The 22,057-nt window shown below is 31.1% G+C and overlaps 6 protein-coding genes across 9 annotated transcripts; 3 read left to right on the plus strand and 3 right to left on the minus strand.

Moving 5' to 3' along the window:
* The first annotated feature begins 484 nt into the window (after nucleotides 1-484).
* LOC106657914 (probable GPI-anchored adhesin-like protein PGA55) lies at nucleotides 485-4,006 on the plus strand. Of its 3 annotated transcripts, none has more exons than XM_014379620.2 (4): nucleotides 485-787; nucleotides 1,648-1,808; nucleotides 2,222-2,502; nucleotides 2,629-4,006. In XM_014379620.2, exons 2-4 carry the CDS (start codon nucleotides 1,737-1,739, stop codon nucleotides 3,782-3,784), a joined length of 1,509 nt encoding a protein of 502 aa, XP_014235106.1. In that variant the 5' UTR covers nucleotides 485-787; nucleotides 1,648-1,736; the 3' UTR covers nucleotides 3,785-4,006. The 3 variants fall into 3 exon arrangements, with proteins under 3 accessions (XP_014235106.1, XP_014235105.1, XP_014235107.1); XM_014379619.2 differs by having other exon boundaries at nucleotides 485-761; XM_014379621.2 differs by lacking the exon at nucleotides 485-787 and adding an exon at nucleotides 1,404-1,484.
* Nucleotides 4,007-5,661: 1,655 nt separating this feature from the next.
* On the minus strand, nucleotides 5,662-7,690 carry LOC106657922. Its single transcript, XM_014379637.2, has 5 exons — nucleotides 7,212-7,690; nucleotides 6,742-7,145; nucleotides 6,513-6,671; nucleotides 6,058-6,436; nucleotides 5,662-5,992 (listed from the first exon to the last, which is right to left on the minus strand). The coding sequence occupies exons 1-5, from the start codon at nucleotides 7,608-7,610 to the stop codon at nucleotides 5,702-5,704; spliced, it is 1,632 nt and encodes a 543-aa protein (XP_014235123.1). The 5' UTR covers nucleotides 7,611-7,690; the 3' UTR covers nucleotides 5,662-5,701.
* Nucleotides 7,691-8,686: 996 nt separating this feature from the next.
* On the plus strand, nucleotides 8,687-12,461 carry LOC106657867 (60S ribosomal protein L32-like). Its single transcript, XM_014379558.2, has 4 exons — nucleotides 8,687-8,772; nucleotides 8,990-9,104; nucleotides 11,833-11,985; nucleotides 12,261-12,461. The coding sequence occupies exons 2-4, from the start codon at nucleotides 9,012-9,014 to the stop codon at nucleotides 12,417-12,419; spliced, it is 405 nt and encodes a 134-aa protein (XP_014235044.1). The 5' UTR covers nucleotides 8,687-8,772; nucleotides 8,990-9,011; the 3' UTR covers nucleotides 12,420-12,461.
* Nucleotides 12,462-14,131: 1,670 nt separating this feature from the next.
* LOC106657902 (evolutionarily conserved signaling intermediate in Toll pathway, mitochondrial) lies at nucleotides 14,132-16,236 on the plus strand. 2 transcript variants are annotated; one of them, XM_014379602.2, is made up of 3 exons: nucleotides 14,132-14,406; nucleotides 14,459-15,695; nucleotides 15,768-16,236. In XM_014379602.2, the coding sequence occupies exons 2-3, from the start codon at nucleotides 14,522-14,524 to the stop codon at nucleotides 16,088-16,090; spliced, it is 1,497 nt and encodes a 498-aa protein (XP_014235088.1). In that variant the 5' UTR covers nucleotides 14,132-14,406; nucleotides 14,459-14,521; the 3' UTR covers nucleotides 16,091-16,236. The 2 variants fall into 2 exon arrangements, with proteins under 2 accessions (XP_014235088.1, XP_014235087.1); XM_014379601.2 differs by having other exon boundaries at nucleotides 14,134-14,406; nucleotides 14,472-15,695.
* Nucleotides 16,237-16,641: 405 nt separating this feature from the next.
* On the minus strand, nucleotides 16,642-19,388 carry LOC106657893 (transmembrane protein 64). Its single transcript, XM_014379590.2, has 4 exons — nucleotides 18,973-19,388; nucleotides 18,319-18,865; nucleotides 18,091-18,252; nucleotides 16,642-18,020 (listed from the first exon to the last, which is right to left on the minus strand). The coding sequence occupies exons 2-4, from the start codon at nucleotides 18,847-18,849 to the stop codon at nucleotides 17,871-17,873; spliced, it is 843 nt and encodes a 280-aa protein (XP_014235076.1). The 5' UTR covers nucleotides 18,850-18,865; nucleotides 18,973-19,388; the 3' UTR covers nucleotides 16,642-17,870.
* A 925-nt stretch (nucleotides 19,389-20,313) lies between these two features.
* On the minus strand, nucleotides 20,314-22,056 carry LOC106657791 (malate dehydrogenase 3, cytoplasmic-like). Its single transcript, XM_014379468.2, has 6 exons — nucleotides 21,835-22,056; nucleotides 21,606-21,754; nucleotides 21,380-21,532; nucleotides 21,141-21,308; nucleotides 20,862-21,068; nucleotides 20,314-20,768 (listed from the first exon to the last, which is right to left on the minus strand). The coding sequence occupies exons 1-6, from the start codon at nucleotides 22,034-22,036 to the stop codon at nucleotides 20,511-20,513; spliced, it is 1,137 nt and encodes a 378-aa protein (XP_014234954.1). The 5' UTR covers nucleotides 22,037-22,056; the 3' UTR covers nucleotides 20,314-20,510.
* Nucleotide 22,057: the final 1 nt, after the last annotated feature.

Consider the following 22,057-nt stretch of genomic DNA (forward strand, 5'->3'; position numbering starts at 1 on the left):
TCATATTCTCTTTGAAAAATCTCCGAAAGCCTCGAGATAGGTTACAATTACGACATAGTCATAATCCTAGCGGCTGCGTTATCATTAAAGCAAAAAATTTGCATCTAGAGAGAGAGTGAGAGGCCACGACCGCACCGAGTTCATATTGAGGAAACAAAAAAGACACGCGTTCAATTAGGAGATCAATTAGTATGGCATTACTGTACATGAACGTATACGTATACAGTACATAATAATACCTGAAGGAAAAAAAAACTTTCCTTTATATGCACATCAATAATCTGCACTGGCTAAAACGGCTAAAACGACGACGACAGAATACATGTTATACTCCAGTCTTATCTTTAGCGCACAGCCAAGTAAGTTGATATAAAAAATGAGTGTGTACGCGAGCACAGGTGTTAAAATGTATAGTTGTAATAACGGCAGCGATAACGCGAAAAAGGTATTAACTTGATTGTCGCATCAGTTAGTCGCGCGTGGATCTTCGCCACGGACACACACACGCGCTCGAAACTGTGTAAACCTTGTACACACGGTCGCATTGTACATCGGGAAGTTTCGCGATATTTTATTTTTAAAAGCCAGTTTTCCACGAAAAAAAGTGCACCTCGGACTGGATGCATCACAAATGTGTCAGTGTTCCAGTGTACTTTGAATTTTATTTCAATTTCAACCGAAGAAAGGGATCTTTCAGCAGAGATTTTTGATAGAAGTTAATTTTACTGACAAATATCGTGTTTTCTCAAAAAGCTAGTCAGGTGAGCAGCTTGAGCACTCGTAACTGGTAATAAACATTTCGTAAGATATCTATACGTCATGTGTAACACGTCGCCGTCAGTCTGTCAATAAGTTTCTGGCTTTTTTCTTCTTCAACGCTTTATCGGTGAATTGCAAAAATATATACTTATATATACAGCGCGAGTTATTGTACTCATCCGCGCGCGTTAATCGAGTTAGAAAAAGTGCTCATTTTTACGGCCGCGCTCTGTACTCGACAAAAAATAAAGAACGATTGCAGCGAGGCGAAATGTAATCTTGATTTAAAAGCGAAAAATAAAACATTACGAGCCTGAGCGGCGCAAATTGTTATCTTTTATATACCATACGAGAGCGACACGCACGTGCATAAAATTGTCGTTTTTTTTTTATTGTGTTCACAATGGACGTGAGATTTTCATGTAATCACATGATGTGCGCGAACTAAGATTTCGCGTGTCTGTGTGCACAGTGTGTACGTATCAATTAAAAGTATCGATACGATAGAAAGATTTCAGATCAGTTGCTACCTATAATTTTTGTATTTTCATCTTTGACAAACGATCAAAAAGATTTTATCTTTGCGGCAATTTTTTCAAACGACATCAAATGTGTTTCTAAATCGGTTTAAATTGAATTGGACAAAATTTTCGCTTTTTTACAGCTTTCAATCATGAAATAAAATTTATAAAACAAATTCATTTGACGATAGCTTCAATACTAGTGTAAATAATTTTAGCATATATATTAATAAATATTACACGTAAATAGGTGCATTGGTGCAAATTAGCTTTCACCTTAATATTATAGAATTCATGATACCGAGATCTAATTTTTTTCAATGTTTAAAATATGAGATTTTGATAGCTGATTAATCTTACTTTATAGGCACATCGGCTTTTTATGGGCGTCTTTTAGATCATTTAGGCGACAGACATCTGTTTAAGAACCACGGACCATCAATATATATCATTATAATGGAACAATCTGAGAAACTAAATGGAACTTCGGAAAAAAAACCAGTTCTCTTTTCCATTAGCTCATACAACGTAAGTTTGCACAATTGTACCTTAAACTTGATGCATTTTATGCAAAATTATTTTTACTATTTTGAATTTCAAATGATATCATAAGCAAAGTTGTGGTATCATACGCCATTAGAAATAATCCTTTAAGCTAAATATTAAACAGACTAAAAAGTATAATTCTTTATGACTGTATCAAGAAACCTTGTGCTCTTTATCTTCAAAGTAATTTGATAATTTAAGCAAATGCAGTTTATTTTATAGATACCGAGATATATCACATTGTTTTCATTTTATCTTATAAATCTGTACGCGTGAAATTAATTTCTGATAACCTTCAACAATAATTTCATTATCCGGTATAATATATGGCAAACACATGCATATTTGTTCCCCTTTTAGTAACTGCTAAATTATTCCTATACTAAATTTTATAGGAACGCTACAGTAAACCAGTGATAAACAAATTATTAAAAGTAAATCCATTCCAAACGGCTACGGAACCTCCACCGCCGCTACGCGATCCATCGCGAGGAATAAACGGCCGTAATCGTCCTCTGTCCCTCAGCGCAGTCGCGACTGCGGTGACGACTACGCAAAATTTGTACGCCTCTTTGCCTAGGCCCGAGAGACCATTATCTTATCAAGCAGCATCTCCGCAGCAAAATGGAACGAATGATACCAATAAACCTGATCAACCTCCGAAACTTGTGGAAAGGTCTGCCTTCATTTTTAAAATAAATTTTATTCATTTCATCGAAGCTTTGTTAGACGTCAATTAAAAATAACACCTGACAGCTAACTCAATATATAAATAAGAATTGTAAAAATGCGTTGTTTTCAGATCGTTATCTTTGGAACCTGATCAATTAAAGCAAAGCGGTAAAGTGGCTTTGACCATTGCAGCTTACGAAGGTGAAACAAAAGCGCCGACTCGACTCGACTTTTTGCCTTCGGTACTTTCAAATACGAATTCCAAATCCAATGACAGCCCTGATTCCTCTTCGACTTACTCATCCACTCCAGTTTCTGCAGTCGACGAAGAAGTTCGAGAGATCGGCTCAAGGTTACAAGATGAATTAGTTGCTACGCTTAGGAAATCAAATTTGAGGGAAATACACGATAGCAAAGAGCTTAATGGCGATGTGGATTCTGATAACACATTGAAAGATGATGAGATGCCACCGGTACCTCCGACCCCTGAACCATCTCCGGTAGATAATGTTATATCAAATGCTCTTTCGCCAACTGAAGAAGAAATAAACGTTATCGAATCTCTAGATTCAATTATTGAAAATGAAACAAAAGAGTTTGAAGTTTCAATCTTAAGTGAAATTGATCAAATTGTTGAATTAAAAGAAGTTCAAGAAGAAGAAGTTAAAGAAGTAAATGAACCTGCAAAAACGTTTCAAAAAAAATCAAACGACAGCGAATCGGAAAATATCAAAGAAACTGAACATGAAAATTCTATGGTTAATGAATCTGCTATTACAATTGAATCTACAATAGAGCCGTTTGTTGAAGTTCATCAAACAGAGACGACAGAAATCAATAAAGTTATTCAACAAAGTAATGAAGTGTCGAACGATGCTAATGACATTGTTAGCAATAAAATAGAAACTAACACGAATGAAAATACACACGATAATATTGAAAAAACGACCCAAGCTATTATAGAACCAATTCCAAAAGATAAAGTTAACACAATCATCGAAGAAGAACTATTGGTCCAAAATACTGAAACCTTGACTGTTGAAGTTAAAATTACAGAAGAAAATGTATCGTCGGAAGAAAAAAAATCTGATATCGTTGAAAAAATGTTAGAAAACACAAGCGTTATTGATCAATCAATTCTTCAAGAAAAGGACATGAAAACTATAATCATAGAAAATAATGATTCACATCAAAAAAATGTGAACAATGGGCATATAAAAAAACCTGTAGCATATGGAGTTAGCGCATCTCATGAAAATGGAGAAAATCTGGGCATAATCGATTAAGAGTAATAACATAAATTTATATTAAAAAATATTATTACGATAAATTATTACCAGAAAATTAAAAAATTGTCAGTTCTTTCGCATATTTCAAATCCATATGTAGATAACTATTCCTGTATGTACAATTTATGACTTCTCAATTAAAGATATAATGAGATTAAACTTTAAAAAAATTTATTTTTCAAGTATTATCATTTTATTCATAGCATAAATGTGCCAATTACCGGCTACCCTAAGATATTATTTAAGGGGACACATACACCTTAAACTCAAAAAACTTTTTATTGCATTATTGAGTAGGATTTTTCCGTCCCTTTCCATTGCATTTTTCGAAATTCCAAAATTTTGATTTTGCACTGAGACACAGCTATTTCCGTGAGCTTTTTTCGTATACTTTACGTGTTAAAATTTTTCCTCTTTTGCGTTTTCCTGCGAGTAGTGTTTTTGGCCATCTCACGTAACTTTCATAGGGTACCGATTGAGCTTCAGCACCAGGATCGCGTACACTTCTTCAGAACATCAATGGTTACGGTCACTACCTCGAATAAGACGATCGAACCAATAGGTCACTCTCAAACAGTACTTTTATGACGTAAATATCGGTAAAAACGAAAAATGGAAAAAATGTGTGCTTAACTGTTCATACAGAGCAATCTGCCCGTTCGATCGTCTCATCCGGGGTAGTGACCGTAACCATTGATGTTCTGAAGAAGTTTACGCGATCCTGGTGCTGAAGCTCAATCGGTACCCTCTGAAAGTTACGATAGATGACCAAAAACACTACTCGCCAGAAAACGCAAAAGAAGAAAAAATTTAACTCGTAAAGTATAGGAAAAGGTTTCACGGAAACAGCTGTATCTCAGGGCAAAATCAAAATTTTGGAATTTCGAAAAATGCAATAGAAAGGGACGGAAAAATCCTACTCAATAATGCAATAAAAAATTTTTGAGTTTAAGGTGTATGTGTCCCCTTAAATAAATTATGGAAATAAATATGCAATTTTGACGCAAGTATTTTTTAATTGTTATAAATATTACATTTTCAGAAAAAATTCATAGCTTCATATGCTCAATATATAATCCTGACCTGATCGGAAAGTTGGCTATTCAATAAAATAGTCTATCCAGTTTTCGACCACCTGCAATAGTCCTTCATAATTTTTGTTCAACTGTTTTTTATTCAATTTGAAAATCGATAATAGTTTAACCGAGTTCTAAGTTCAGATCATTGATGGCTCAATGGGATGGGGTCGTCAAAAAGTGAACGACTCGCACTATTTGGCTTTAATTATTTTTTTCAAACTGTCGCCCATTCGCCCTACCAAATGATAAATTACGACATTCTAATTCTTTCTAAACTGTTCTTCGACAAAGCCATACTTGTAAGCTTAACTGATCACGATGTTTAAGGTACTTCGTTCAACTAAATCGGTTAAATTTGTTATTTTTCAAAAAATTTCAACAAGAATAGTAAATTAAAAAAAAGGCGATGTTATTAATTTATGAAAAATTAATGAAATTGAACTAAGTAAGTGCCTGGACTTACAATACTTTTTTTAAATATGTAATAAAATTATTTTACAAATAAAGTTTGAATAAGTGTAATTTGTTAATGAAAGATTACATTTTAGTTGTAAGAGATGAAATTTCACTATTATTAAATAACTCAAAATTAAATAATCAAAATTCAAATGTAAATGGATAAAAATGTTAATTGTATTTCGAATTTAAAGAAAACCATAGTTTACTTTTGAAGGTACAGTAGGGGCACATTGATTCGGTAACGAATTTACACGGTCATAAATGGGAATTCGTTACCGAATCAATGTGCCCCTACTGTACAGTTAAAAATAAAAACAAATTACAAAAAGTAGTAGATAAAATCAACATGTAATTTATTAATTTCATTCATAACTAATTATGCATCATTACATGAGCTTTTTACAGCTAGTGATGGACTGGTTGGATACATCCGTGTCATAATTTGATTTAAGCATTTTTGTGCTTCTTCTTTTAACTCAAGCCGACAATTATTTAAACAAATAGATTTAAAAATAGGCAACATTTCTTGAATTAAACTACCTCTTGATGGATGATCAATATTTTCTATAGAACATAATAACTGCAGAAGAATTTTATCAAATTCTTCATCCTTTATGTTTAATTGAAACTTTTTAGAGGAAAAACCAAGTACTTGTTTTGTTATGTTCTGAAATATTGTTTGATTATTAATTTTTTTATTAAAAGAATTGAATTTATAAAATTTAAACTTACTTCCAAGGTAATTGGCTTTAGTATATAATTCACATTCAATATGATTGAATGCACAGCTTGAAGAACTTTTGTTGCAAGTGGTATGTAGGATTTATCAAAACTAATGTCTTTTTCCATTAACTCTGGACATTTTTCATCATTATGCTTCTTTAGTCTTGTCATATCTTCCAAATCATTAAATATATGCTTTTCAATATGCTCAGCTGCAACCTCAAAATGTGATAACATTCCTGTGTATTTAATCCAAATTGACAGAGTATCATATGCTGCTCCTCTCAATCTTCGACTAGATTTATTAGTACATTTTGAAGAGCAGTTTAATGTATGCAAAATCAAATCATGTATTACTGATGAGTGGCATAATAATTTTTTATGAAATCTGCAAATCAAATTTATTTTGTAAAGAATTTTTATAATTAATTAATGTTATAACTTTAGTACTAGTACAACTATACCTTATGATCAAAGATGATAGAACATTGAGCAGGCTACAGCGAATGTTTACTAAATCAATTAAATTATTATCATTTGTAGTAATCTTCAAACCTTTTTGCAAGGTTGATAATATAGTCTGTGGCTCTGTTCCAGGTCTTACTGATGGATTTTTTGGTGCTCTAAAAATTAGGTTATTTAATTAATAAGATATTTTTATAGAAAATTAATGATGTTAAAAGTTATACATACCTTAGCAGTTCTGATAAAAATAAACATAAATTAATAATTCTAGTTTCTAGACCTGAGTAATATGCATTTAAATTTTGCTGTGATAATTCTGGTAAATTCAATAAGTTCATACTTGAACTTTCCTCATATTTGCCAGGAAATTCAACTTCATGTTTAAACGTTGCTTTATCGAGTTTATTAAATGCATCACATAAAAGCTTACATAAATGCACTTGATGGGAAATATGAAACCGATGTGGATCTTGACCAGCTGGATTACTCAACTGATATGTTGAAGAGTTAGATGAATTTTTAGAAGAGCGTTCAGAAGCTCTAACTAAGAGTGCATACGTTTTTGCAGCTGAATTGGTAAATAATTCATCTTGATTATCAATGCATTTGCTTAAAAACTCACTATATATAGACTGAATAAAATTAATTAGTAAATTAATAAAATAAAATAAGATTTTATTTGTAAAATAATCTTATACCTTAAATTTCAATGATGCTTCTGGATAATAGAATATTAAAACTTGTAATACATTTAATGCTTCTACACTTTCCTCTTTTTGTATTATTGGACAGATCAAACCTATCCAATGTTTAACAAAATCCATAGATATCTTTTTGTCAAGTTCAGGTATCTTTTTGCATCTCTGAATTAATACTAGAAGCGTTTTACTGAGTATAAATAAATCTTCTGGATTATACTGATTTTTTAATAGTGCTGTAAATTTATTCATCCAATGCGGAAAATTTTTAATCAAACTTTCTTCTGTAATGATAAATCCAATTTGTTTGAGTAGTCTCAAACCATCAGAACGATTATTTTGACTATCTAAATTTGAATTGATAGTTGTGATAAGTTCTTCAGCCGATTTTTCAGACATATTGAGAAAAATATTGGTTAAATTAAATTTAAACGTGCAGATTCGCGACACTGATGATATGAAATCAGCCAGCACTAGCAGAGCTCCCACGTGTTGATGTATGTACACACGTGCAGTAAATTGTAGTGTGACCACTAGTGACGACTGACGACTGTGAAAAAGACTTATTGCAAGCGGTAGATTTAAAATTATTTTTTAATCTCTTATCTTCGCTCATAACTTTTAGAAGAGACATTTTTTTCTATAAATTATTGTTAGTACTACATTTTTGAGTATTATACGCTTTCTGATTTTAATTTTTTTTCCAAGTTAATGACAATTTGCATGCATCAACGTTGTTATATAAAAATGTTATACCTGTAATCCTCATAATGCTGTCATTAATGCAAAACCATATACTTATTATATTTATTTTTACTGTCTTTTTCCATCATACTTAAAATGTGATATAACATTACATAATTAATGTAAACGTCAAAAGTACATGGTATTTTATGCCTGAAAGCTCTGTAAAAAGAAGCGAATATTCGTGTATCTTACTTTTTTTCTTATCGTGAAAAGCACCTGCACCTGCAATTATAATTTACCTGCACTTATAAATTGTCAAATGTTTTTTGTCCTACGATTTAATACTTCACCCCGATTGCGTACTGGGCTATACGATAAAGTAATCGATCCAGTTTTCGACCACCTGTAATAAACCTTTATAATTAATTGTTTCTATTTGGAAATTCAAATTAAATTTTTAAGAACGAAATAGGTTCGTTTCAAAATACGTATGTTCATTTTTTATGCATTCACTTCTCAAAAATAAATTTCGAGATCTAAGTTCGTGTCATTGATAATAGTTCAACAGCTGTTGTTCGGCAACTAGATGATTCGCATTTTAAACAATTTTTTTTCGGTCAAGTGACTTTACTGATTTGGAAGTTTGACAATTTTGCGATCCGGAGGTACTTTTAAAAAATGCTTGTAACGTAATTTATATAAGTGAGCAATTGAAGTAACAATTTTTCTCAAATAGTTGGGCACTAGCCCCCCATATTACGCTCAATCGGTGCAGTAGAATTTTACATGGTCGAAAATTTACAGCGTGTTTATCGTCCGTCATCTGTACGTATATAAACTGTGCTCTTTTCTTGTATCTTTGTCGTGTACGACGGTAAGAACTGATACAAAATCTCTAATTGTTTAAAAAATCGTTAGCATTTTTTATAAAATTTTTCTCTTTCAAACTGAATGAGAACACTAGTTATTGCGTTATGTTATTATTTATTGTTATAGTGCTTCTATAAAATAACTATTACTATTAAAAAAACAAGGTTAGGAGTCATTATTAACATGTAGTGATTTAAATGTTGTTTTATTTTGTGTTATAGTTGATAAAATCAAAGATAAAAAATGTCCATCCGCCCGGTGTATCGACCGACAATCGTCAAGAAAAGGACCAAAAAGTTTATAAGACATCAATCAGACAGATATGATAAGTTGAAAGTATGTTGATATTTATTACCCATTTTAACCTCATATTTATGACTTATCTTTTTGCAAGTTTTTTTACTTACATTAAAACCCTACTGAAACTTCTCAGAAGAAATCTAGGGCCAAAATCTCACCTGAGAATCTGAATAAAATTGAAAATACAACATTTTTTTGTTGAATTTAAAATCAGTCAAATTTTTAAATAAGGCTTATGAATAATTCAAATTAATAATTATTTTTGGTATTTATATTTTTCAATCAATTTTATTAAATTAAAACATTTATTCAATGCATAAGGTTAATTGTACAATATACTTGTTCAAATTTTATTTATGGTTTAGATTTTTATTAATTTTTATTTTGATGTTAATTTCAATTAATTTTATTTTTATGTTTTCTATTTTTATTTTTTCCATATTTATTTTTATGTATTTTTACATAGGTATTAGTACACTAGATTGTAAAAGCTAATGAAATTAGATACTGCAAAGCAGGCATAATATTATTTTTAAATAACATATTTAAACGTACTTTGTCAAGTCAAATCTTGAAAACAGTCAAATACATATAAGAGTGTAGACTTTTGGTACTCAACATTTGACATTTTCAAGCTGACTGTCACCAAATTCCAAGGGTTCGCATCAGTCAATTTAGTTTCATAAAATTTTATTTAGTTTGTTGGATTGGTAGCCACAGTTGCAGCCTCAAACTAAACATCAGATCAACTTCTACTACTTACATGTATTATAAAGTACAATTGGTTTATTAAATGTCATGAAAAATTCATTATAAATTTTCTGCAATTGTGTGTACAAGTAGCTTATGTTGATTTGATGCTTAATTTGAGGTTGCAACTGTAATCAATTGTCCAGCAAACAAACTAAAACCTCACTCAACTAAATTGACTGATGCAAACCCTTAGAATCTGATGACAGTCAGCTTGAAAGTGTCAAATGCTTAGCCAAAGTTCTACAGTCTTATAACAATTTAACTATTTTAAAATAAAAATAGAAAACATAAAAATAAAATTAATTGAAATTAACATCAAAATTAATAAAAATCTAAAAAAAGTAAAATTCGAACAAGCATATTGTACAATTAATCCTATTCTTAGAATACATGTTTTTATTTAATAAAATTCATGGTAAAATAAAAACACCAAAAAGTAATTATTAATTTGAAATATTCATTAAGGGGACATCCATAAATGATGTCATGCAGAAAAAAAAATTTGTGGGGACTGGGGACCCCCCACCCCTCCTTATAAGAGGCTGTCATAATTAAACCCCCCCCCCCCCNACCCCCCCCCCCCCCACAAATGACGTCATATTTCAAAAATTTACCTCCATATATTGATTAAAAATAATGAGTTAGCTACTTTGAAACCCTGATTAATAAACAAATTTAAATCATAATTCGACCATAAAATTAAAATTTAGGAAGATTATTTAAACTGTTCATACTTTAAACTTCAAAAAATGTAATTCGCACCTGTAAAGAGTAATACTTGCATAAAATTTGTACAGACGAAGCGCTAGGAACTCAGTTGAAAACGCAAATTACTCTTTTTCGAAAGGAGTAATCTGAATGAATTATTATTTTTCCTAATTGGCATTTTTTTGAAAAAGAGAAATCTGCGGTAGTAACCCCGGCTTAAAGTAATGATATCATTCAGGATAAAATGTGGGACTCCATAAAAAAAATTTATACATATAATATTTTAATTTTTATTTAACCCTTTAACGCCCGAAATGACCATTTTTGGACAACATTTAGAGCGATGAATTACACCGACTAAAAATTGTTTAAAAAACTTTTCAGACATCCTTTCTTTCGTAAAATTTAATATACTTTTCGAATCTGGGGTCAGAATTTTCAAAAATTTATTTAATAAAAAGTTATAAACAATTTTGTAAAAAATAACATGAAAATTCGAAAAAAAACTCGTTTAACTCAAATTTCAACGCAGAAAGAAGGTTATCCGAAATGATATCATTACTTTAAACCGGGACGCTATGAAAAAGTGTGATGGTTACAGATTACTTCTTCGAATTCTAGCGCTTTATCGGAACGAGTTTGATGAAAACATTTCTTGCATAGAACTCTTTAAGACGTGAATACTCTTTGGAGTTTAAGTATGAGTAGTTTCTGTGCATAATATAATCTTAAAGTACGTTTTAACTTTTCTAATTTTTATCATACGGGGCGCCGAAGTAGCATTTTGTAGAATCAAACGCCGAAATAGCATCTTGCTGAAGCAGATTTAGTATTTCCTTTTACACAACGCATGCCCGTTGACGATACATGGGCGAGACTACTGATGTAATGGTTCTATATTACATATCGACGGAGGAACTTCGTCTTTGATGAAGAAGAAATAAGCGGTATATCTCATTAGAGATTTCCAAAAAATTCAAATATTAATTATTTAATTATCCTAGTAATCAAAAATAAATATTTATACTTCACAGACTTCTCAATCCCTTGTTATCACAAAATGTCATGACTGACCCCCCCCCTCCTTTGAGGTGATGACATTATTTATGGATGTCCCCTTTGTCATTTCTAAAAATTCAACAGATTTTAAATTCAACAAAAAAATTTTTTATTTTATTCAGATTTTCAAGTGAGATTTTGGCCCTAGACCTCTCCTAAAATCTCACCAAAGAACTCACCTGAGAAGTTCAGTAGGGAATCTACTAAATAAATTAGTTATGCTCAAATACTTAATCATTCACAGAGAAACTGGAGAAAACCCAAGGGTATTGACAATCGTGTGAGAAGGCGATTCAAGGGTCAATATCTTATGCCAAACATTGGTTATGGTAGCAACAAAAAAACTAAGCACATGCTACCCACTGGATTCAGAAAAGTCCTTGTACACAATGTTAAGGTATGCTTAACTTTCCTTATCTGATAATTTTTACCAATTGATTAATAACAATCTAATGTGATGATTTTATTAATCATTTGGAAGAACTTCCTTGACTATATTCACTGTTCTCAAAACTGAATAAATAGTTAAGCTTTCAGTCATTGATATCAAGTTAAATGTCTTGAAAACTACATTTAGAAATGTCAATATAAGATTATTTGTATTACAAACACTTTAATATGTATCAATTATAATTAATATAATTTCTTTCTGAAACTTAATTACTTTTTCAGGAACTTGAAGTACTTATGATGCAAAATCGTAAGTTCTGCGCAGAAATTGCTCACGCTGTAAGCAGCAAGAAACGCAAATTAATTGTTGAACGTGCTCAACAATTGTCTATCCGTGTAACCAATGCCAATGCTCGTCTTCGCTCTGAAGAAAACGAATAAAATAGATTTTTTTAAAAATAAATATAATATCAAAAAAAGAAATATTATGAGTTTATCACACTTCTTTGTAATTGTTAGGTAAAAAACCCAATCACTAGTATATTACTACACATTTGTGTAAATGTAAATGAAATATTTATAGGAAATGTTCAGCATAATTTGATCCAAAAAGATTAACTTTTTTTATTGAACACAAAGTGGTGCATAAGTTTCATAGTAACTAAGCACGGTATATGATTTTTTGTACATTAAAATCTACAAATTTTTAAAAAATTCGTTGAATGAAAATACATTATAAGAAGGAAGTATCAACGAATAGGATATCTTCCATAAATATGCCCACTACGCGTTCATCGTAGGTACCACTCTCGATCGGACAATTTAGAGCGATAGTGATGGGACCTATGGTGATATTTGATATGATTAAGTGGGATTTTTTCTGCTGAATGTATTGCACCTTTTTGGACATTCACGCGTAGAACCACGCACCAAAGAGGCACCCAGTGCGTTAGTCGAACTTATTGATTCTAGTAAACAATATTTGTATGGATGTTATTAAAAAAAATATATAAAAAAATGACAAGAAATACCTATGAAATCAGGAAAATTCAAAAACGTTAGATAATCATTGGTTGATTCGCAAGTTACAACAGAATTTCCTGCATGCTGTCGTATTGATTTACGATTAAAATCATTGGCGATTTTCCTACAAAAATTGTTTATAGCTCAAACGTTATAATAAGAATTGGATTAGTGGTAAAATTACAAACGAAGACGTACGACTGGTCATTTAAAGTTTCTAGTCCGGATGATGGTATATTTTTGAAAATAAGTTTAATTTGTTTGTCTTCTCCATCAATATTACCGGTGTTGTTTTTTGCGATGCTCTCACCGTCATCCTCGTCGTCATCGTCGCTCTCTTTGTAACATTTCAAAATGATAAATACAATAGTTACGAGTATGGCACATAAGACTAGTAAACTGAAAAAATCGACAACCGTCTGCCTCGGCAAGGTGCTCCAATTGCGTCGATTTTCCGCGTCATCGTAGTTCGACGACTTGGACTGATATGTCCATAGAAACTCGGAGATGAACTAGATACATTTTGTGCGATCGAACAGATACAAATTTGATTGAAGTAAAGAAATATATTTTTAATGAGTACCTGAAATAATTTGCGGAAAAAGGATCTACTTGGGGAATAATGATGCTCAGCTTCGTTTCTCATGGTAAAAATGACGAGTGTCTGCCGACGACATTATAATCGCATACGTACATAGCTTACTGATATAAAAACCTTCATTATCATACACTTTAATTTGTACAAATATTATAATTAGTGTGAAGAGCTTATTTTAACCCTGCCGGATATCCGAAAATGTACATGCGATCGTTATTCGACAAAAATTATTGATGTAGGTGATTTTCGAAACTAAGGCACAGGACCTATCGAAGCGTTCTATTGTTTTTAAAGATAATTAGCTTTGATGTGCTTATCATTCAATTGACAAACGAATAAATTTTATAATGAATAGTTTTTCGTTTAAAAATGCCCAATTTGGTAATTATTCATTTATTAAAAACCAAATCTAGTATGAAAATGTGCTGTAATTCATGCAGATAAGATGTGTCACTAAATTATTTGCGATGGATTATTTTTCAATTCGTATAAATATATCTATTCTCAAGTTAATTTTTATTAAAATTAAATATTTCATACATTTTTACTGTGATCAATGTGTCGCATATCCACCGACGACCGGTGAACTAAGACATGTCAATTTAACCTAGTTATTTGTTTCGGTCTAAATATAATGTATCTTGCGTCGGTTCAGTAATTCTTATTCAAGCAGACTATTTTGTCTTAAATTGAATTTCTAATGAGAATCTATGGTACAGAAAAATCATCATTAAAAATTGTCTACTTTCGGTTTTATGATATTTTGCCCAAGTCCTTATTTTATAAAAGGTTTTATAATGACTAAAGGTGAGGTTATTTTGTATCAAGTATATTTTTTAATATATTTTTACATTTAAAGTTTTCTATTGCAGGTAATTCAATTTAGATTATTTATTAATAGGTAAAAGAGACTATTCCAAAAATGTTCAGTAAAATCATTACACACTCGTTTAGATTTTTAAATCGGGAAAGTCTAGAATTTAGATTGGTCTCAAAATATAATACAAGGTACATTAGTTGTTCTGCAATTCAATTCAATCATAAACAAAAGGAAAAGGGTTACGAAGATGACGTGAAAAATCAGACAGAAAATGAAATTACTAGTGCAAAAGAAATAAATGAGCCAGTTGTAAATGATGATACAAGTAAGGAAATTCAAAAGCCTATTAACAAAAATGAACAGCTTAGAATTATTGATCGGCCTCGATTTGTTGGTAAAAAAATTATAAAACCTGAAGAGGAAGATAAACAAAAAGAAGATGATTCAGAATGGTATCAATATGATGAAGAGCATGAAAAAGAACCAGAAGAAAAAAGTGATGAAGAAAAGGATAAACAAATGAGTAAATATACTCAAGATATTATAACAAATTCTTTAGTGAAAGCTAAAAATAAAAATAAAGAAGCTTTTCTTGAATGCATAAGAATGTATGAAAGATCAAGTGGTAAAAAAAGAGAAAGAGTAGCTTTTGTCTATGGCGCAATGAAGTATATGAAAGAATTTGGTGTGCATAAAGATTTAAGTGTCTATAAAAAACTGATCGAAGTTTTCCCTAAAGAGACAATGGTACCAACAAATTATTTTCAAACTTTATTTATGCATTATCCAAGAGAACAGTATTGTTGTATCAGTTTATTAGAACAAATGGAAGATAATGGAGTTATCCCTGATCCTGAAACAGAAACTATTTTATTAAATATCTTTGGTCAAAATGGAATACCTTTGGAAAAATTTTGGAAAATGATGTATTGGATGCCAAAATTTAGAAATCTTAATCCGTGGCCTGTACCTAAACCCTTACCAAATGATCCTTTAGAATTAGCTAAACTTGCCATGATAAAAATTTCTTCTGTTGATGTTGAGAGTAGTATTTCAGTATATCAAACAGAAGACATAGAAGATTCTATTGATAAGACCTGGGTTGTATCAGCTATGGCACCTAAACAAAAAGAATTACTTCTTAAACATGATAAAAATACTCCAATTTATGTCGAAGGACCTTTTAAAATATATGTTGCAACTGAATCTGTTGACTACTTTATACTGAGAGCCGAACCTTTAAAAAATAGAAAATTTCCTGAAATGAACACCGATGGTAAGTAGTTTACAAATCAAAAGTTCAATTCATCTTGCTAGAAGCAAAATTTAACTCATTGATTTTTTGTAGATGTAGATAAAATACCAAATCCATACTTAGATATTCATACAACAGAAATTATACTACCACCATCTGTTCATGAACAATTCGATGGAACTTTCTTTGCTGTTTGTGCTACTGGAATGTCAACAAAAGATTCCCTTCTGTCATGGATTAGATGTCTTCAAAAAGATAACCCAATATTGGGTGACATTCCAATTATCTTTACATTAAGAAATGTAGTATCGGAAAAGAAAAATCTTATTGATGGGGGTATAAAATCAGAGGAATCAAGAAAGCTTGCTAGTGGTCTTGAAAATGTAAATGAAAGTGTCACTGACAAAGAATGTTGATACTTAAATGTACCATAAATGTGTATATGTATATAAATATGTACGTGTGTGCGTAAAATTATTTGACCGATTGAAGAAAATTTGTTAAATTGATCTCTTGTTATGTAGTTACTGCATTTTACTTGTTATTGATTGAAAAAATAAATACAGCATAAAAAAAATTTATGTTTACTTTAATATTTTAAATTAAGTTACTATGAGGCAAAATTTAATTATATCTTGATACTATTTGAAATTACATCAATTTTATTGTGGTATCGATCAAATTTTGATTTTCAACTATCGATCATGCAAAAAAAAATTATAACAAGAAAGGGCGTATAATATTATTTTTGAAAGCTATTGAACATCCAGAATGTACTTACACTCTATCCATTTTTGACTGCCCTAGATTGGAATTACTCTTAAAATTATAGGAGCTTATTTTCAAATTAAAAAAATAGGCTTAACAAGCAGTTGCAATCAAGGTTTAGTTCTCACATACTGAGATTAATAATCATTCAAGTTCGTATATATAAACTTTGATCATCACTTTATTGCTGTAGTTATACAACAAATATAGCTATTTAAACGGTTTCAAATTTATATGTTACAATAAAATATTTCTTTCGTCAATAAAGTGACAAATAACTTTACAGACTTTCTTAAAAGATTTTTATACTTTATCTGTACTTTACAATTTTCAATTTTCTCATTGTTCTTTCTATTTTTTACATTTTTCACATTGAATTAGAGACTTATATAGATTGTTCTTTTGTAAACACCCATTAGTGAAAAAGTATACATTTTTACATCATTTCTAAAATTTTATTATTACTTTTAATATAATTTTTATCACAAATCAATTGATTACGCATTATATTGTGTTAACTTTGCATGCTTGAAAGTAAGATACTTTATCGCATAAGAACCAACTTAAAATGAAGTTATTCATCATTTCTCAATGTCTATAAATTATCTGACATTTGTGTCAATCATCTTTAAAGAATTGAAATATTCACGGAATCGCTGAATATTATGTTACAAGTCTGATTATTCATACAAAATAAATAACTGGAAGACCAGAAACTAAATGGTGTTTTAATCAAAACATTTTATATAAAAATATTTTTACAAATTAAAATAGAATAAACTAAATTAGCGCAATTGTTAAAAATAATCTAAATTATCAATTTCAAGTTAAACACAACCATTTTTAAAGTTATAAATATTTAATGCATCCATGTGACTATTTAAATATGAATCTACATATTTATGCATATACTCTCACAAGTAGTATATCATGTTACACATATTGTGATTGCTGTAAATTTATACAGTATTTTCATTCAAGTTATGTGCAAGTTAGTTTTAACTTTCAAAAACTTATTGTATATAAAAACCCACTCCTGGAAGAAAACCAAGTGTCCAGAGAAGACATAGAAAAAAACATAAGCAAGTTATACAAATAAATGCAGTTATCCCAAGTTAAATGCAAATTATAAATGTTATGATAGTGGAGTTGGCACTTTTTATAATTCCAGTAAAGGGCAGATAGAGAGTTTACTAAAGTGCACTAATAGTACACAACCGTATACTCCAACAAGCAACATCAATAGAAAATGTTGGAGTTTCACTTTTCTAATACTTCAGCAGGTTCTTCTTTTTTAGTGTGTAACACTTATTTGGATACTTTGGATGATTCTTCCTTAGAAATTGTCATTTTCTCATTGATATACTAATCAAAATCTTTGGAAATCTTGAGTCTATTACTTTTTATTACAGATTCTAGTAATGGCTTTTAAAGTAGCATTTTTGAATCCGATGGATTATCCATATAACTGTGTGTTGATTCTCCAACAGATGCAAGATCTGCTTCTAGCAAGGCAATTTGAAGTTCTCTTCTAGCCTTTTGGACTACATATACCATTAAAGAAGCTGCTATCAGTATCTGAAAATATTAACGAGTGCAAATAACTTTTAAAAAATAAAAGTCAATTAAATTAAGTGATTGGAATTACCTGGAAGCAAAAGACAATATAACCAGTAGCTGCTGTAGATCTGTCTTCTAAAACATCTTGCATTGATCTTAAACTGCTTCCCAGATAAACATTAATTAATTGAGCTGGTAACAAACCTATTGCACTGGCTAGATGATATTTTAAACCCCCTATATGACTCACCTATAAAAAAAAAAGAAATATAATCAATTATAAATAAGAATAATACAAGACAATATCAACACTTACTGCAAAAATAGTATTTTGTAATCCAAATGGTATAGGAGTGAGCCTTGTAAAAAGTACAACCTTAAATGCTTGCTGTCCTGAAATCACTCTGAGTATAGCTCTGGCTGTGTCACTTTGTAATAGTGCTCCAATCGGTAAATTAGATGATAGGCTAGTTAGAACAAAATGAGCTATGGCAATTCCTAAGTTAGCTGACAACAAAACCATCATAATACCCTGCACTATTCCAAATAAATAACCACTAGCAATAATAAGAAATAAGTAGCCTATTATTACAGGAAACGAAACAAGTGTGAACAATGCAATCATGATGATTGTTACGATCCATGTATTTTGATGTTCAATCCAGTAAAGTAAAATTTTGATATAATCGCGACAGATGAATACAATAGCTCCTAGTAGAGCTAGAGTAGCCATGATTACTATAACGTAGCATATTGAATTGGAGTTGATACAGCTTGGCTTGATAATAGATGAACTCTTGGAAGAACGTATCCCTGTCTCGCCACTTTCTATGCTGATTATATCCATTGTAATATTCCCTGACCTTATGAGTACAGATAAATTATCAGTAATAAAAAGCATATTGCAAAAAAAGAATATTATCAGCTGATATAGCATGTCAAGCAAGAAAAGTAATTAATAATGACTTACAGTAAAAAGTGGTTGGAATTTTTGCAGAATCATGGACTAGCATGAAGCAGAATCCAAAGTAAAACTAATATCCACAAAAATTTTAGGTAGTATGAAACAACTCTTGTTATCAACGATAAGCCTGTTAAACGATGACACCATGACCGTCATCGTTATATTCATTTAGTAAAAATCTCGATGATCTCTTCTTGTCATTAATAAAGTATAGGATCATATGAAAGTTGCAGTCGATAACGTAGTTATGTATACATTTCTGGTCCAAATAATAAATCAAATACTACATAGTTTTAAAAAAAATCACATTGTAATATTTGTACTCATGATATAGTCGAAAATCTGTAGGTAAATATTAAAATGTACAGGTGCTTGTCTCATGTGCGCCACCTGTACTTAATGTAAGAATTGACAAGTAAAGTGTAAACCTTCATAGTTAGAGTTATTATTATTATTATACTTCGCTTCAAGTTTACTTCAAAGTTACGTCTCAACTTTTAAGCCTTTTTCACAAAACTGAAATAAGGAACAGAAAATTATCGAAGCAGCCAAGAATTGGGAACGAGCAGAACGAGGACGGAAGTTTTTTTTTAAATTTTTAATAATGTAGAAAGTCAAAATTGATAATAATAATTCTTAAAAACTTTAAGTAGTTCAAAAAATTATAAATTAAGAGTAAACGAATAAATTGATTTGAGGTTTATACTTCAAGTGCTGAAAGTTTTGCTATAGGTAAATCAAATTTTTTGAAAAGGATATCTTGGCAAGTATCATCTCTAATTTTCTTATGATTCAGGCTTCGGGCTATATAAAAGTTTAAAAACTGACATAGGAAATGTAATTAAATATTTCTTGGCTCCGATTAAGTTGAAAATTTTTTGCTTATTTTATCTTCAACATCAAAATTATATATATTCCGAGTCTCTTTGAACCAGTCATTTACCTCAGAAAACCTGTTTCTTTTGTGTTAAGACACTGCAGATATTGATAAAATTATAAGATCTTCGCGGAAAAGTCATTGTCATGAGACTAATAATACAATTAATATTTGACAAAAAAATGAAACATTTTAGATATTTCAGTGATATTAAATTCTGAAAAATAGGTTACTAATAATTATAATGGATAAACGGAGATTCAAAATAGAGCTGCTAATGATTAGCTTATTTCGATTAAATTTATGTTTTTGATATATAAGTGCACTGAAAAAAATACTTTTAAAAAGTTCACTACATTCATTATAATCATGGGATATAGTAGTCAACAATTTTTCATAGTCATGTTACAGCAAATTTTAATTTTTATTTTCTCGGTATAGAAGATCAATACATGCAAAGTTACAAAATTGTAGCATTACCCGACGACGACTCAGCAAATTTTTACAGCTATGATATCATACGGCTAGACGTTGGTAGATAATAAAAATTCTTCGAGTAAAATCGTTACTCGACACAAAAAGAAAAAACTGATAATGCTAAGATTGATTCGATTTCTATGTTCGTTAGAAAAGTAATAAAACAAATACTGCTTATAATAATAAAAATTTAATTTTCAGTATTTTGAGGAGGGTTGTCTGAATTTTCCGGAGACATTTCATCAAGGTCTTGCGTAATAGTTTCATTATTTTGCTGAGTGGGAAAATCATTTTTTAAAATAGATTTCCTCACTACAGTTTTATCGATTGGTTTTTCTGGATTCCTCTCGTCTTCGAGGCAAATATTCAGTGCAGACTGCATCTTATCATCCATAGTAATCTGTATATCTTTGATCTTCTTTTTGAAGTAATCATCTAACTCTAAGCCCTACAAATTTGCAAGTTGGCGGAAAAATATTTAGTGATTTATGATAATTAATGATAATCAATTGAAAATGAAGAAGATAATTTGAAAGCCAACTTGAACAATCTTCCATTGGCCGTTGACACAGTAAACAGGAAAGGAGAAAAATAAGCCAGGCTTGACGCCATAAGAGCCATCCGAGCAAACGTTCATGGTAATCCACTCACCTTCTGGAGTTCCGTTTATTAAATATTTACAATGATCAAAGAAGGCCAGAGCTTCGGTCAATCGATAACGGCGCTTGCGAAAAATCCCTTTGAATAGCTGCACGAAAGCTAGACAATTAACATAAAAGCTTTGTTCGCTATACAATCTAATTTTAGGAATGTTTGTAACCTTTGGAAGTTCTTCCTTGAACCACAAATCGTCCTGTACCGCATCCGTCACATATTTCCCATCACTAAATCGAGCATACTTGCAGTAGGGAATGGCGGGTAGACTGTTTGTACCCCATATTATCAAATTTTTCACATCGCAAGGCAGTCGCTGAGTTTTTTTGGCTATCTATAAAGTCGATCAGAAAAAAGGCAATAAGAAATAGCATCTGTAAATGCAATTGGCATATGTGTTTTTACCATGGATGCTGTATAATTGCGAAAAATCATTGTAGCCACGGTAATATTTGCAATAGGAATCGATGGAGCATATTCGGAAAGTATCCTCGCAGCAGTACTGCTGTAAACAATGACGTTTGCCGTCTTATTCGCGTAAAGATCGATTGCCTTAGCCTGAAAACGCATGTGGTTTTTTTAAAGGTATCATATAGCCATTGACGTCATGGCGCGCTTTTAACTAACTGACGTTTCTCTTTGTCTCGATCATCGAATCAATGAAGAACGAGTCATTCTCAAAATCGGCATACGTAAAGTAATGATCCTTTCCTTTGTCAATAAAAAATATCCAATCCGCTTGATGAAAAGCGACCGATCGATCTGCCGAGTAGACGATATCTGAAATGCACGAATTGCACCAGTCAAGTGTCGTTGAACTCTCGACAAAGCGGCTCGCGATCGTTGGCTCAGTAAGCTACCTTGCAATAGGTTGGGTGCGCAAGCAGTGATTTCAATGGCGATACCCTCCAAGCTCATGACAGCCTCGTCGGCGACGAACAAACTCAATATGATTTTCCTGTCTGGTCCGAAAAGCTCTTCGTTGAGAATGCGAAATGCTAAGTAACGAGCCGTGTAACTCGACGCTTCGGTTATAACGACTTTTAGAGCTCGTCCCGACATTTTACAGGCCTTGAGGTTATC

Source organism: Trichogramma pretiosum, unplaced genomic scaffold (genome assembly GCF_000599845.2).
Source record: "Trichogramma pretiosum strain Unisexual culture from Peru unplaced genomic scaffold, Tpre_2.0 scaffold6, whole genome shotgun sequence".
Classification (NCBI taxonomy): Eukaryota; Metazoa; Arthropoda; class Insecta; order Hymenoptera; family Trichogrammatidae; genus Trichogramma; species Trichogramma pretiosum.

Excerpts from the sequence above, each read along its gene's own strand:
- LOC106657914 (XM_014379620.2), top strand. The coding sequence starts at position 1,737 with ATGGAACAATCTGAGAAACTAAATGGAACTTCGGAAAAAAAACCAGTT. Across the intron at positions 1,809-2,221 it reads TTTCCATTAGCTCATACAAC|GAACGCTACAGTAAACCAGT; the intron begins GTAAGTTTGCAC and ends TAAATTTTATAG. Across the intron at positions 2,503-2,628 it reads CCTCCGAAACTTGTGGAAAG|ATCGTTATCTTTGGAACCTG; the intron begins GTCTGCCTTCAT and ends CGTTGTTTTCAG.
- LOC106657922 (XM_014379637.2), bottom strand. The coding sequence starts at position 7,610 with ATGTCTGAAAAATCGGCTGAAGAACTTATCACAACTATCAATTCAAAT. Across the intron at positions 7,146-7,211 it reads AAGCATCATTGAAATTTAAG|TCTATATATAGTGAGTTTTT; the intron begins GTATAAGATTAT and ends AATTTTATTCAG. Across the intron at positions 6,437-6,512 it reads CTATCATCTTTGATCATAAG|ATTTCATAAAAAATTATTAT; the intron begins GTATAGTTGTAC and ends TTTGATTTGCAG.
- LOC106657867 (XM_014379558.2), top strand. The coding sequence starts at position 9,012 with ATGTCCATCCGCCCGGTGTATCGACCGACAATCGTCAAGAAAAGGACC. Across the intron at positions 9,105-11,832 it reads ACAGATATGATAAGTTGAAA|AGAAACTGGAGAAAACCCAA; the intron begins GTATGTTGATAT and ends AATCATTCACAG. Across the intron at positions 11,986-12,260 it reads TCCTTGTACACAATGTTAAG|GAACTTGAAGTACTTATGAT; the intron begins GTATGCTTAACT and ends TTACTTTTTCAG.
- LOC106657902 (XM_014379602.2), top strand. The coding sequence starts at position 14,522 with ATGTTCAGTAAAATCATTACACACTCGTTTAGATTTTTAAATCGGGAA. Across the intron at positions 15,696-15,767 it reads TCCTGAAATGAACACCGATG|ATGTAGATAAAATACCAAAT; the intron begins GTAAGTAGTTTA and ends GATTTTTTGTAG.
- LOC106657893 (XM_014379590.2), bottom strand. The coding sequence starts at position 18,849 with ATGGATATAATCAGCATAGAAAGTGGCGAGACAGGGATACGTTCTTCC. Across the intron at positions 18,253-18,318 it reads TACAAAATACTATTTTTGCA|GTGAGTCATATAGGGGGTTT; the intron begins GTAAGTGTTGAT and ends TTTTTTTTATAG. Across the intron at positions 18,021-18,090 it reads ATATTGTCTTTTGCTTCCAG|ATACTGATAGCAGCTTCTTT; the intron begins GTAATTCCAATC and ends TAATATTTTCAG.
- LOC106657791 (XM_014379468.2), bottom strand. The coding sequence starts at position 22,036 with ATGTCGGGACGAGCTCTAAAAGTCGTTATAACCGAAGCGTCGAGTTAC. Across the intron at positions 21,533-21,605 it reads TGATCGAGACAAAGAGAAAC|GCTAAGGCAATCGATCTTTA; the intron begins GTCAGTTAGTTA and ends ATGCGTTTTCAG. Across the intron at positions 20,769-20,861 it reads GCCAATGGAAGATTGTTCAA|GGCTTAGAGTTAGATGATTA; the intron begins GTTGGCTTTCAA and ends GCAAATTTGTAG.